This window comes from Ceratosolen solmsi, unplaced genomic scaffold, assembly GCF_000503995.2.
Source record: "Ceratosolen solmsi marchali unplaced genomic scaffold, CerSol_1.0 scaffold6, whole genome shotgun sequence".
NCBI lineage: Eukaryota > Metazoa > Arthropoda > Insecta > Hymenoptera > Agaonidae > Ceratosolen > Ceratosolen solmsi.
In genome coordinates this window covers 6,128,817-6,144,753 of record NW_011948414.1, presented here as the reverse complement: position 1 = coordinate 6,144,753, position 15,937 = coordinate 6,128,817, and the positions used below count along the sequence as shown (strand labels likewise).

At 27.6% G+C, this 15,937-nt stretch overlaps 1 protein-coding gene across 1 annotated transcript; it reads right to left on the bottom strand.

Moving 5' to 3' along the window:
* Positions 1–13,027: 13,027 nt before the first annotated feature.
* Positions 13,028–15,702, bottom strand: LOC105368380 (zinc finger and BTB domain-containing protein 24). Its single transcript, XM_011507388.1, has 5 exons — positions 15,425–15,702; positions 15,032–15,180; positions 14,474–14,559; positions 13,579–14,087; positions 13,028–13,275 (listed from the first exon to the last, which is right to left on the bottom strand). Exons 1-5 carry the CDS (start codon positions 15,520–15,522, stop codon positions 13,062–13,064), a joined length of 1,056 nt encoding a protein of 351 aa, XP_011505690.1. The 5' UTR covers positions 15,523–15,702; the 3' UTR covers positions 13,028–13,061.
* Between the last annotated feature and the right edge of the window lie 235 nt (positions 15,703–15,937).

Below are 15,937 nucleotides of genomic sequence, written 5' to 3'. Positions count from 1 at the left end.
AAAGTGATATTATAGTTTTTACTTTACAGAATAATTACAATTATTTTAATTATAAGAAGTTTATATATAATAAGCCATTTCATTAAAATTAAAATGTCGTTTCAACATTCTTCTTTTTTCACCTACTATTGAGTATTCACCTACCATTATTAACATCTTATTAAAGATATTGTATTTGTTATTTCGTTCTTAATCATATAAAACATTTATTTCTTATAATAATATATGTTGTGATGGGGAATCGAGTATTATGAAATCTTAAACGAATAAATGAAATAAATTAGATGGTCAAAATTAATTTCTATCGTTATTAAAATTATGAAATGAAGTTAATGATGTACTTCTTTTATTTAAATAAAAGATGTTATAGCAACATTACATACCTCCTTTTGACGAGGTGTCCTTCACATTCGACCTTATCATAATATCTGCGGATGGTACAAATCCAGGTCCTGTCCATGTTGCAATTTCAGCGTCTTGTAAAGTAGGAAATTTTAATTTAATGATATCCGCGATTTTTCAGTTACATAATAAACTCATACTTTGACTTATTGTAGAAATTTTTTCACACATTTATAAGGCATTTATATTTAATTATTGTGGAAGATGTGGATAACCGATGATTTTAAAATTACTTACCAAAATTATATTGCAACTTATAAGAAAATAAAGTATTATAAAAATATTTATCACACCATTACTTAAAAAACATTTACCTTCACTTATTACTAAAGTGCATATGCAAAAACACAAGTAGAATAATAAATAAATCATATTTAGAATACTGGAAATAGTACGAGTTTTCTTTTTATAGGAACAGAGTCAAGTTATAGTTATACTAAAATAATACGGTACGTGATTTAATAGTACACGTCCTTCTGGTTTCATACACGCTCTCAATTTTATGACTTAATGATTTAGATATAAGGAAACATTAACAAAATGAACGCATTTGAGCTTTTAATGCGAATTTACAAAATATAGAAAAACATAGAATGTATGCACTATCAATGGACAATATAACTTTTGTTAATATAAATAGATAATAATTGTATTATCAAACATGAACATTGATAATTGGAATTTAATTATTAGTGCTTATATAAAACTTTACTTATTTATATTTAATATTATACGTATATATTTTGATAAATTAGATTGCTCGCCATTTAATTAAGCGAGACAATGTTAAAATTTATGAGTAGAAGTTTTGCCGGATATCTCAAGCACATTTCACCTCTCATTTTCAAAGGTAAAAGGAAGAAATGCATAGGACGATTTTGAGAAATAATAGAAGGAGGAGATCGACGCGCGTGTGCATCTACGTAACTGTCATGTTACCTGTACAAACAATACTTGTTTCGTCGTGTGCCATGTATAAAAGGACCTAAGAAAAGTGCGTGCGCGCCACGGCAGTTACAGTTATTCTCTTCATTGTGGAAATGTTATGTCGTTACTTGTGCGCGCGGATACGTACAGAGAAAGAGACAGAACGACGAGGCTGACGAGGATTCTTAAGAATATCATTGCATGTAAAGGCGATAGAAAAGCAACGAGGTTGGCAGCTCAAAAATTTCGAGAATGGAGACACATGACTCTAGAATAATAAGTTTAACTTGAAAAACATGACGACAAGGAGATTGTAGAATTAAAAAGAGTGTAAGAAAAAAGGAGAATAACAGGAGAGATAAGTGGAACGTGGAAAATTATAAATCGCATACAATAAAAATTCATTTTATAAACAGTTAAGTAAAAAAAAAAAAAAAAATTTTTCGTCATATCAATGTTGAGCAGCAGTAATGCGAACAAACTTAATAGGATTAGAAATCTCAGTTTTTTAAGACTCACCAGTAAAGGATTAAATAAAGTAATGCTCTATTACAGTTTCTATTTGTTTAATTAATAGATATGCAAGTGATTCATTTCTATAATTGCTAAATATTAATTAGCGAAGAAAGTAATTTTATACATAATAACATAAAGTAATAACGATATAATAATTTTAAAAAATCAATTAAGATTACTAAAGGCAATTATACATATATATTGTTTTTGTATTACGTCACTTGTATGATTCACATTGATATGAAGTATGAATGGAAGTTATTAATAATAATAATAGTATATATATATATATATATATATATATATATATATATATGTAGTAGGTTTAGCTTTAGATTTTCTGATCTTTATCGTTTGCGTTTTTAAAATTACATTTTAAAATCACTAAACGTAAGTACGACTGTTTAATTATTGACTTTCCAAGATAACTATCACTTATATACAGAGCTTCTAGGTGGCAAGCAATATATGAAGTTGTTGGATAAACGTTCATTTCAATGTTTCAGTGCATGTATGTAATTATCATAACATTGGTTAAATATCGGATATATTTCGCCAACACGATCGTTTAGTTATATGTTAAAAAATGTTGTTTTTTTTTATTAAATAACATTCGTAAATTATCATTGGCCGTGTGCTATTGAGTATTATTCTTCAGAGCCTTCAGTAATATCGTAAAACGTAAAATTATTATGTTATTTAATAAAAAATTTGATAATCAACGGCTTGCTATTAAAGTTGAACAGAGCTTATATACTTCATTAGCATTCAGATTTCAATTAACAGCTTTCCCTTTTATTTAAATTTATCCGACAGCGTATTCACATGTACAAGATAACAAAGACGAATAATAAAGGCCCAGCTAGTAGCGGTAAAAGACGAAAGGAAAGGAGACTAGTTGGAAGAGAAGGGGGAAGCGACTTTGACTCGACTTGACATCGGTGGCACGGGCCATCTGGTCTTTTGCCTTATAAATGCGAACTAGGCGGTGAACTCACTCGGAGGATCCACTCGCGTGGAAACGCGGCTTTGATTAATGGCCGAGAGGCACCTCTCTCTCTTTTTTATGAATGATTCTTGCCGACCTACGAGCGTTTTAATGCGACGCGAGGAGAAAACCGCGGAGCTACAGTTGCATTGTGCTTGCTTTCCCGAATCTCGTGTGTATAATAAAATATATGAAATGAGCGAGCAGGATCTTTTTTTTTTTTTTTTTTTTTTTTTGCTGCAGGGCCTGTGACAATGGGCCGAAGAATTTATTTTTTCGTCTTTTCAAAAACTAGTAGATGCATTTTTTTTTTTTTTTTGATACCTTAGAGGGGGGTTTTTAATAATTTTACGAAAGATATCTTGTGGTATTTTATTGGTATGATTTTACTTTGAATGAAGGAGCAATTTTTCTTAATCGAGGTTTTTATCGCTTTTTTTTTCTTTTTCTATTTTTGTCGTTGTTGTAAATGCACTTGCGCTGAAGAATCCGCCATGTTTTTCTTTTTATTGCTCTTATCATATATTTTACTTCTAGTAATATACGCATCCATATGCACTTCAATCTTATTCGATTCGTTCAATGATTTTATTATCGGTAGATTTTTCATATTCATAGATTTCATTCGACGATTTTAAGTAAACATAATTAAAAACAATAAATTTCTCAATTCACAGATATATGCTTGCTTATGTCATTATAATATTATAATATTATGTCTTTTTTTTTTTTTTTTAATTTTCATTTTATTCTTATAATTATCTGAAGAAACACAAATATTTATTGGTTTAATAGTAACATTGCTCATTAAAAGTTAGAACTATAGTAATCCATAAATTATGGATTAAAAACTAATTTAATTAATGATAATATTCAAAATAAAAAATTACAAATTGATATTATGTACAATTATGTATTGTAGTAACGTTATTAGTGACATTTATTATTATTAATTATTATTCAACTGTTATTGAATTTTCAGCTAAAACGTTTAATTATTTCATTATGTATCTCGAGCGTGAAAATAAAATGAAGGTAAATTGAATTTCAAATTATTTAAGAAAGTTAATCAATCATAGGAATAGCCAATTTTTTTGCGTTTGCTGCTCATTGTCAAGCGCCAAATTGCGATTCTGGGCAAAACTGCGAACAATGAATATTCACAACAAAGCATTCATATCTCAAAGGAGTATACCACAAATACTGTGCATCTTCGAGCAAGTGGAGAAAAAGGTTGAACCTTGTAGACGCTGAACATAATACAAGGAAAACCGAGATTCCCGTGGAGAGAAATGAACAATTTTTATGTATAGTTGTGTGTGCAAAGGGTTGAACAGAGCAGCTGAACTCAACTGGATGCTCAACGATTATGTTCAGATGAATGCAAAGGAGAATTTTTGTGTGACTCGACAACTATGCATTTATTTCCAAATATAAGGAAGCAAAGGGATACACAGATGTGTTCTATTTATATTCCTTTCTTTCTTTCCCCGCAGATCTGCAAAATCTTACAAAAAATTAAATTTAAAAATTTTCAAAAATACAATTACATTGCAATCGGAGGTGACGAAAATTCAATTGATTAAAAAAAAAAAAAAAGGAATAAAAAACACGATGATTTTAAAAATATATTTAGTAAATTTAAAAAGTAACTATGTAGTACAGATGGATAGTTAGTTCTTTGTGTGAAATAAAACTTCAACTAATTAAAAAAAAAAAAAAAAAAAATTATTATTAATGACGAAATTAATATCAATAAATCACTTATAAATATTATTAATTATATTTATATAATACCTAGAAGTTTTTTTTTTTTTTTTTTAACAAACTTTTTTTTCTTTTTTTTCTTTTAACATTACTGAAAAGAACTATTTACGTGAGCAGCAGAGAGATAGATTAAACTGGAAATTTTCCTGTACCATTCATTATACATGTAATATTCCATTAATAAAATAAAATAAAATAAGCTTTTGAGAGTTTTCAAGATTCTTTTAAAATACGTTATGCTTGCGAAACTCTTTCATAATACAGTCTCGAGTCTCCTTGACTACACACACCGGAAAAATGAGGAATCGATTATCGCGTAACCCGAAGTAACTTCTTTACACAATCCAGAATCCACGCTCTCACTTGCAGGTAACTAAAGAGCAAATGACGAGAAAAAAATGGAGATATCTCATCCTATTATAATAAACGTTCCAATAACCATGGATATTTAGACACGCCATGTTACACGCATCCTCCTAAACCCATGACTTTTCCTCTATTTACGAATAGACAAGAAGAATGCCGACCACCGACGGCGGTTTCGCGTACACATGTGCACGTGAAGACTTGTATACACATGTGAAAAGAAGAGGCAATTAGTTACGGGATCGCGTCGTTGAGACTACAATAACAAGCAAAGTACACATATGGATTGGTGGATCTAGGATCCGCATAATCATCATTTCACGGGCTCTCGCCTATTCTCTCATATGCTCGACATTTAGCTCCCTCGTATGGTCCAGTGACTTTTTTTTTTTTTTTTTTTTTTTTTTTTTTTTTTAGACGGGCTTTTATATGCTGTAAGTACAATTAAATCGCTCGCTGGACGTATGGCGTGGTAATGAGTTTTTTAAGAATTTCTGATTTGAGCAACGATCGGTGAAGTGGATCGAATTTGTCGGTATTAAGCTCGAGAATTGGTTGCCTCGGTACCTATTTTGAGAAAGCTTTCGAATCAATAAGAATAGTGAATAAAACGAATGCTGCAAAGGAATGTGAATTAAGGTAAAACTTTCTCGAAATTACATTCTCACAATAAACGTTAATTAATTTGTCTTACTAATTAATGCAATTATTATTAATAATTAATTGAAAATTAGTGATTGCAGTAGAGTACAAATAATTTATATAAATTATATAAATTATGATTAGAAAGTATTTTAAATACTTTATTAGATTCATTACTTTTTTTTCTTCAAAAATTATCATTTCAAAAGAAAATAGAAAAAATCTTTTTTTTAATTTTTTACAAAGTAAAAAAGTCTACAAAGTAATCGTTTTTCTAAATCTATTTTTATTTAAGAAATAATTGGGAAAATTAAATGTTATATTATTCTTGTACAAATGCCAAATCATAGTTCGCATATGTAAGTAAATGTTTAAGATTAAATTTCTAATTTTTGTTTCAATATAACAAAGAAAAATATATTTTTACATATAGTATATAAACTTGCTATATAAAAATATAGCTTGTCATATAGAATATAAACTATGCTGAATGTTGTTATACCTTCAATTTATATGAAATTATAAACATAAAAATGCATATAATTGTCATAATTAATATCTATGCTAAAAATAAAACGTTTTACCCTACAAAACTAATACTTACACAATTATAGTTGTAAAGATCTTCATTTATATAATCGCGCACAAGGTTCCTAAAATTATAAAATAATTGTCAGTTGTTGATTAAAAGGATGGTAAAAAATATTTCTTATACTCTAAAACTCCTATACGACAAATTGTAAAACTACCACATCTTTATCGATTACAACAAATTCTGTCTTCTCGATTTCTTTTGTCCGTCAGTTTTTCATTCACGTATATTCTTCCATCTTTATATTCACCCCCGCCAGAGTAAATTTGACATGAACTAAATAAATACATTCAGTGGCACGGATCGGCGTGACTTTTGAAGTGGGTATTACATGAGTTCTGACCTCTTATTCTACCTCTCTCTCTCTCTCTCTCTCTCTCTCTCTCTCTCTCTCTCAAGCGCGCGCGCGCGCACTCACTTTCTCACTCTCTTCTCTCCCTTTCTCTCACTTACTCAATGATTCGGGTGTTCACTCACTTACACTTTCTCTCCTTCTCTTTCTACCCTCCATGTTTCTTCCCTTTCTATGTTACCATGGTTCTGTCTCTTTCTCTCCTCTGCGATGCTATCGTTTCATTGTCACCTAAGACTTGTCGGCACCTTTAATGCCTGAAGTCTTGTCTTCTTTTTATGGTTGCCGAAAAAAATCAGATCTTGGCTTTTCTGAGTCGAAGAACACGACGTGCGCTTATTAGTTCTCTTCGAGTTACCCATCTCTTTGAGAGAGAAACAGGGAGAGAGAGAGAGAGAGGGAGAGAGGGGGAGGGGGAGGGGGAGGGGGGAGATACACATACTATGAGCTAATTTACGCAGCTGAGAGTTTCCGCAAGAATAGAAGAATGTGTTGGATTGTTGATGTATTGCGGACTTGAGTGGCTTACTTATTTAGTGTATGTTTTGTATCAGGAACATGGGTGTATATGTGTACATTAAAGACGGAAGCTGAGTAATTCGCATATTTCTTATTTTCTTTTGTTGTAGGTGCTTTTCTGCCGAAGTTTTGGCCGCTAAACACGCGAGAATAAAAGACTCGGTATTTATGGTCGCAATGAAATGACTATTGTACTCATTACCTATTTACGGACTTTTCTAGTTATTTTTAGACATAAAGTTTTTATAGAGATATTTAGAAAAATAAAGTGTTGCAAGTGAAAATAAAATTCCGAGAGAAATAAAATTTTATAATAAAAACGAAATCTGAAAATTTTAAAATATATAATGGCTAATGATAGACATTATATTTTAATAGTATTTTATCCTTCCAATAATATTTTTCAAAATTCTATATATTTAGTTTATTAAACATGATGTATTTATTTCTTAATAAAGCAAACAAAGAATATTTCACGTAACAAAAAAATTTTGAAATTATTATTTATTTATTTAATATTTTTATTTTATTAAAATGTATATACAATAATTGAAGAAGATATAATTGCAATAACTGTCATATCAGTATTTATAAAAATTTTAAATATAAATAACAAATGTTTTAAAAATTACTTACGGAACAGTGAATGTTATAAACAATATTATGCAGCATTTGTTAATGAAAGGAGGAAATTTTTTAAGGAAAAATAACCAAGCAAGAAATGTGTAAAAAATATGTCGGCGTGCGATCGAGTGATCATCACTTGTCGTACAACACAGAAGAGCACCCCCAGAGGGACAGATTTCCCTTCTTTTTCTTCTTTTTTTATTCTTGTTTTTTCTTCTCCTTCTTCTTCTTCTTCTTCTTCTTCTTCTTCTTCTTCTTCTTCTTCTTCTTTAAGAGCTTTATGCCCCTCCGTAAGTGACGTAAGAAGAAAACAAATATTTATTGTGATGGTAAGATGTCGGCACATTTTAGAACTCTACGAGACATTTCTATTATTTCCGTCTAGTTTTGATTTTGTGTCTAATTCATCTTTTGCAACAAGTGATACATAAATTGCTCGATCAATATGGATCCGCTTGGTGCATTTCGGAATAAAATGTAATCTCAAGATTTTCGATTTTTTAACTAAAGCTTCTTCCGATATATATGTAATATTAACAATGATTTTTCTAGAAATTCAAATATTCCTCTTTCATCATGATCGTATAAAATTCCTCGTACGAAAGTTTCCAGAAACACATGTGATATACTACAAATTGTACATGACAGGTGGGCGTCGTATTAGAGGTCCTCGGAAGAATTTTTATATTTGTAAATTTTGGAATGCATGATGCAGGTTGTATAATAGTATAATACAAGACCAAGTATTTTTGTATTTAACGAAGGTCTCGTAAAAACATATTAAATGTTTGGTTGGAACTATGTTTTATTAAAGTAGATTTTATTAAAGATGTATTATTAGCTTAATGTATTTATTATTTATTCAGTTTTTTCATTGAAGTATTTAAAAAAAATTATTTTTATTTTCTAATGTACATTATATGTTATAAATTATAGATTTGGATGAATCAAGTTGAAGATTAAATTTGAAAAACGTCGACAATAAATCAGACAGTTTCATTAATTTCAATACTCGTTTACGATATTCAAACATAAATATTCTTAGGATTTAATTATAATTTGACTGTAGTACTTATACATATGACAATATTTTCGAACGCAATAATAATTTAATTTTTTATAATATGTAACTTCTTATAATGAAAAAGCTTTCTCAAAAGATAATTTTCTTTATATTAATGCAATTATAATCTCAATTAAGAAGATTTTTAATTTACATTTACTTGAGCAGAATATTTCTTAAAGCTCTTAAAAATTATTTTCACACGTTGTCCGAGTATAAAAATTTATCGATGCAAGATTTTGCAACGCTATTAGATTATATCAATTTATATACTTTATGAAATAATTTCAATGCAATTTCAACTTAAAAATGCAAGTTCTGCGCTGCTTGTAATTTTTGTTCTTCCTTAGCATAATCGAGACGAAATTCTGCTTGTATCGCGGCAAGCAAAAATAAGAAAAAACTTCATTCGGATTCGAGCTTTCGAGATGCATTTACCATACAAGAATAAGAAACATCGGGAAACATCTCTCTATAATGGCAAATCGTAACATAATAACGAGGCCTAATATGACTACTTAATCCGACCGTTCCACTTCATCATGTTTAGCCCCAAACTGTTTTTACGAAGTTTACAGTTACGCGCAATCTCAAAGCAAACTAAGGCTCGAATGAAATTTCTTCGAAACACGTGGACAAGCGTGAAAATCGTTCGAATTGATACGTTTGGCCAGCCTCCCGACTCGCCGACATCAACATAAAGGCAAAAGTGATGAGAGCGATATGGATGGCCCGTAGGTATCAAGGAGCACGCGGCGCGGGCAAAAGGAGGCGGAAAAACTTTCGGCCCCGAGAGCTGCTCGCTCGCGTGCATTCGTGTGGGTAAGTTCCGGCGAATCCAGCCCGATATTGCTGTATCGGGGCGTGGTTCCCAAGGGCCATTGTCCCGAGCCTTTGACTCACGATTCCCCGCACTCCAGCTCGAGAGAGACGTATAAGTCGTCGTCGCACGTCATTCTTCCGAAAAGCTCCCATACACAGAGGTACAATGTGCTTTTAGCACTCGTTGATGTACGCGGACATTGTTACGGGGATTTACGGTCATGTTTGATCTTCTCGTTGCCCTTTGTCGGATTGGTTCGATGCTCTTTTGTGGGTGCGGGATTGTGGATTTTAATTGAATCCGCGGGGGATGCTGATGGGATTCAACGCGGGATATCGGGACGAGCAGGCGGCTTTTTGTCATTGCCTGTTTGGGCGATTTGATGGATAAACGTCGCTGGGTTTTAGATTTCTCTGAAACGTCGGCATAAAGTAGGGAGCCGTTTTGGTTGGGGTAGCAACCGATTTCTTCGGATAATCATATCGTTTGAGAAAACGCGGTTGATCGAGGTAAGTTATTTTACGATCATATTTGAAAATTTAATTTTGAAGAAACACGTAGAACTTGAGTCTTATCAAGCATATCTGATATATTTTATTTAGCATTCTTTTGTCGTGATAGCAGCTCTATATATGCAGCGGCCGCCTGGCAAACGAAATCCGTCGCACGTAATCGGAAACAAATATCAATAAATAATTAATAAGTAAATTGCAGGCAAAATCTATACGTGTTATTAAAAAGTCATTATTTAATTGGAGTATGCTTTATTGAAAAAGGGATTTTTATTAATTTAAATTTAATTTCTTTATTAGAAAATTATATATTATTTTAATATAAACGATAAATAAAAAAATAATAATAAAAATGCTTAAATTTCAATGGTACATGTTGTTTGAAAAAGAATATGTACATTTTTGTTCAGCTGTATTCACTCGTCTTAAGTACAATTATGTATTCCTTAGCAATATAATTTATTATAATACTATGACTAATTGATTATATATCATTTATTGCTAGTGTCATTATAGTTGTTCTATATACAATTAATAATTCATTCTCTAATATTCTTCCAATGCGATCTTATCATTAATCAATTATGCATTTGTGGCTACACTACAAATATCGACAGTTTTTTTTTTTTTTTTTTTTTGCAATATCTCAGAACAATAGGCTATTGATAATTAGGCAATTCATTTATGAGATCAAAATAAAATAAGAATATGAGAATCTGTAAAACAAAGGAAAAAAAAACAAATAAGCAAGAAATAAATATGAAAAATTTTTATATTATATGTAATTAATTTTAAATATAAACGATTATAAATAGTATTAAAACGAGTTCCGTATTGTATATTAACTATAGTATAAGAGTATCATCATATCATATATAAATAAATTATTAAATTATATATATAGTTTTTAAAATGACTTTATATAAAAATAATAGATACAATAAATTACTTATGCTATTACAAAATATGACATGTATTACAATGTAAATAATATTTTTGTTTTTACAAGCAATAATAACTGTTTTTAAATATGAAATATATATATTTTTTATATTATAATTCAATATTTTATTAATAATTTACTATAAAATTATTAAATTTTTATAGTATTATTATATAGTCAATATTAAAAATTTAGATTTGAAAGAATTATCTTATTTCATACACATTACAGGCACAAAATGTCAAACGTATGTTCAGATAAATTATTCAATATTAAATTATTTTTCCTATTGGAATTTAAATTGATTAAAATAATCCAATCAAGTTTTTTTTTATATTATAAAGAAAATTTATCCAAAAAAATTTTCATCTCTCATTTAAGTGTAGGAACTATAAAACTTTTAACATATCATCAATTATAATAAATACATTTTATAAAAAATTATAATACAATTTAAAATTCAATTATAAAAGCCCTAATTTACTATTTTCACAATATAAATATATTACAAAATTGATTAATTAATATGTCATTTTTAGAAATGTTAATAAAACTGATCATCATCGAATAATTATTTGAATTAACAAATAAAAATAAGTACATATTTACTTCCTTTTTACAAAACAAAATTATATATCGATTTATAGTATTCAATTAATGTAAATATATGTCGGTAAATTTATTAAACTTAAGCTTTTAATGTAAACATTATACTTAAAAAATGTTTAAATTTAAGTATTTGTCCACTTATTATACATAATTGTATTCTGACTTTTTATTGTTAACACAAATTAAAATACATACATAAAAACATATACTTTAATTAATTAAATTACCATATTGAAAAAAATGACTGATTATTTAAATTACATATAACTTTTATTCTTGATTTTATCCATTTTGTTAATAATAGGAAGTATCAAAACAAAGATATTTTTTAAACTAATTTTATGTTTTATAAAATAAATCATTGCTTCAATTTATTTATTACAATTTATTCCACTTATATTCTTAAAACAAATTTGATATATCAATCACTTATAATTACTCATGCAGTCTTGAATAAGTTATTTTAATCAATTCTAAGCAATTTATAATTTATATTATTACAGATAAAAATCGTAAATTAATTACACGATATATAAGCTATATAAAAATAAAAATATAGTAGCAGATAAGTTATTTTTATAAAAAATTGGTCAATTACTTTGCATCATTTTACATCATTTTACATCATTTCACATACTATTAGTTTTATTTTTATAATAGATGATCAGTATTCGTTATTTATTGAATTGAAAATAGGCAATTAATATTGTATAAGTAAAATTTATCAAGTCACGTACGAAGTTTTACATTTGAAAAAGAAATAAATTACATTATTAAAATTAATTATTAAAATAGATATTTGTTTAGATGTAATATAAATAAAATGCAGTTTCCTATTTTATCAACACCCTTAATCATGACATGAAACATTTCATACATTTCTTAGATTTTTAATGTTAAAAGTAGACTATCAATTTTATTTTACTTTATTATAATTAATTAAAAATTAAATAAGTTTTAAATTATATAATGCCAATGCATTGCATACATAAATTGTACAAATTTTCAAATTTACACAATTGTTTTTCATTAAATAATTTTAAAAACAATTTTTAAAAAAATCATCGTTTTAGTACACATTAAGAATAAATTTAGGCATAATGAAGAAACTTTGAATTTTACATTAAATATTAGTAAAATATTTTTAAAGTTTATTTGAATTGGATAGCAAATTTTCATATAACCTTAAAATTATATGATTTTTATAAAATCGAATTTTTAATTAATCTTAAATACTTACACTTGAGAGGAATTAAATTAAATCTTCATATTTATAATTTAATAATTAATAAGAATTTGAAATATTGAAGAAGTAAATTAAAATTAATTCACAAGTATATCAAAGTTTAAATATAGATATTAAAAGTAAATATTTGACAGGAGCTTCTTAAACATTTTTTAGTATTACTGGAGCTATTCTTTATAATCGAATTTCAATTCTTTCATATGATTTCTTGTATGTTTATCAATTTCAGCTATACTAGTAAAGTTTTGACTGCAAACTCTACAATTAAATATGACTGGTCTGAGGTGTCCAACAGCAGATACCGCTGGCATTAATGTAGTTACTGTCTGGTCAGCATTCTGTGTTATGGATGACATTTCAACGTGTGAATTTAAGTGCTTCCTGTAAAAATTTTCTATATTAAAATATTACATATTATGAGTATTTGCATTTCAATCGAATTTTAATTTATTATATGAAATTTTTATTTATACTAATAATCTAAAAATATTTGATCCGTCATAATTATTGGTTGATATTCAGCATTAAGTAAAGATATTCGATGATTGAAAATTTTATGACAAATCAAAAAGAGCTAAATAAAATCGTAAAAATAGATTTTTAATATATTTGTGTGGAAATAAATTTTTTTATATATGATATTCATATTTCACACAAATATTAAATTTGAATTTAAAACAATACCTGTATATAGATTTATTCCTAAATGTCATATTACAAGTTTTGCAATATTGAATTCTGTTTTTTCCAGTTAAATCATTATACTTGTCTAATGTTACATGATTATGAGTACTTATAGCTTCTTTTGTTTCAAACAGCAAATCGCAAACATGGCATTTATAAGGAAATTGTGTTATTTTACTTTCATGTAGTTTGCGATGTTTGTAATATAACTTTTTGGATGAGAATTCTGATTTACATATATCACAGGTTAAATGTTCTTTTAGGTGTATATAAAGTTCTGATATAACTGTAAACGTTCTTTTGCATATTACGCATTGATGAGAAACTTCATTTAACTCTTCTTCTATTTTTAGAGGTTTCTTAAAATTGATTTTCATTTGATTAATTTTTTTAGACTTTGGACAAGGGCGTAAGTAAATTTTATCAATTTGAACTGTTAGACGGTACGAGTCGTGTTGCCGTGTGGTGTCATAGATATGATTTTTATTGTTGTTATCCAAACTTTCTTTCTGAAACGTAACCAATACATATAAAAACAAGTAAATAAAAATAATTATGAGTATTTTTCAATTTGTGCTCTAGATAATATATTAGTTTTTACACATCAAAATGCTAAAATTTTGTTTATATACAAGAAATACTACTATAATTTTTAATTTTTACTATATTAACTTTTACCATATAAATTATATAATTATATAATAAATTCTAATTTATTTTATTATTTAAGTTGTAATCTTATAGTGAAATGATATTAAATTTTATAAGAAAACATTATATATAAATAGTTTATATTTTATCTATATTTTAAATTATTATTAATATTATAAAAATTTATAAATATATAATTACGTTTTTAATATTAAATTAAAATTCTAAATAAGATGAAACTTACTATATTTTCTGAAGAAATTTCTGGTAATTTGTGATTTTCATCTTTAATAGATTCAAGTTCAGCATATTCTGCTGTCCTCTTCATTTCTATAAAACAATTATATTAAAAACATATTTCTATATGAAAATTATATTGAACTAAAGTAGCTAATATAACTTTTAAGTAATTCGTAATATATAGTATTTTAAATTGTTAAATCGTAAATTTAAATAAAAATAAATTCCATACATCATTTGATTAATTTTTTAAATATTTACTTATCTACACAAATTCGTCTACATACTGAGCATATATGAATATGCACTCAGGTATATTTATAAAACACATATATGCATGAGTGTATAAATAAATAAATACATTAATTAATTAATTAATTAATTAATTAATTAATTAAAATAAATAAATAAATATATATGTAAATATTCATATTTATACATAAATTATAAGTTAAATATTTGTAGAATATAACCTTAATGGATCAGAAACTAAATAAATTATGACTAATATCTACAAGATATTTTTTAAATTAAAGGTACTTAATGTCGTTTAAATATTTACTATTATTTTTAGGAACTGCATCAGGTTTAAGCTGATTTCCAGAATTAAAACAATTTTTGTCAAAATGAAGTTCACAGAGTAATCGTAGGTTTTGATTTTTGTCTTTCCCATCAAATATTTTACATATACTTTCCCATTGTTGCTGTAACCTTAAAAGTTCAATGGTCAGATCATTTGGTTTTGAAATATAATATTTTATTATTTGAAAGAGTAAAACAATCTAAACGCTATTGAAAATTTTATAACATTAAATAATGCATGAAAATTGAATTAGCATGATCCAGAGTTTAAGTTGGTATCATAAAGATATAGGTTAAGTTCTCATACTGTTACATAATGTATAAAACTAAAATTACAAAAAAAGTTTTGTATGAAAGCTTGTAAAATACATACTTCTTATCCGATGGGAATCGATAAAATTTGATTTTGTCACCGTTAACTGTTGTATTTTCATCAGATTCACAAACGCGGGCACAACAACGGAGAGTCATACTTCCGTTATTTTCAAAAAAACTTTTTTACAGACTAACGTACATTTGAAAATTCATAATTTATGAATCGGCAATTAATATTTTTTCGTACAAATGAAAATATATATATTTATTTATAACTACTCAAGCATTGAGCGCCAGAATGCCGCAAAGTCGGTATAATAAATCTATAAACAGAGATGTCTCTGCTGTAAATATAATTGTAGAGGTACTGCCGCATATCCCATCCATTTTATCGATGGGCCCACACAACACACGCTTTCTGCCTCTTGTCTTTCTTACTCCTCTCTAAAACCCCCCCCCCCCCCCCCCCCCACGCACAAATGTAATTGGCTCCGCATAGTTACAATCTTTATTTACTTTTATAGGTCAGTGTATGTGAACTGCGAACAATGTTTATTTAATCTTTATTAGT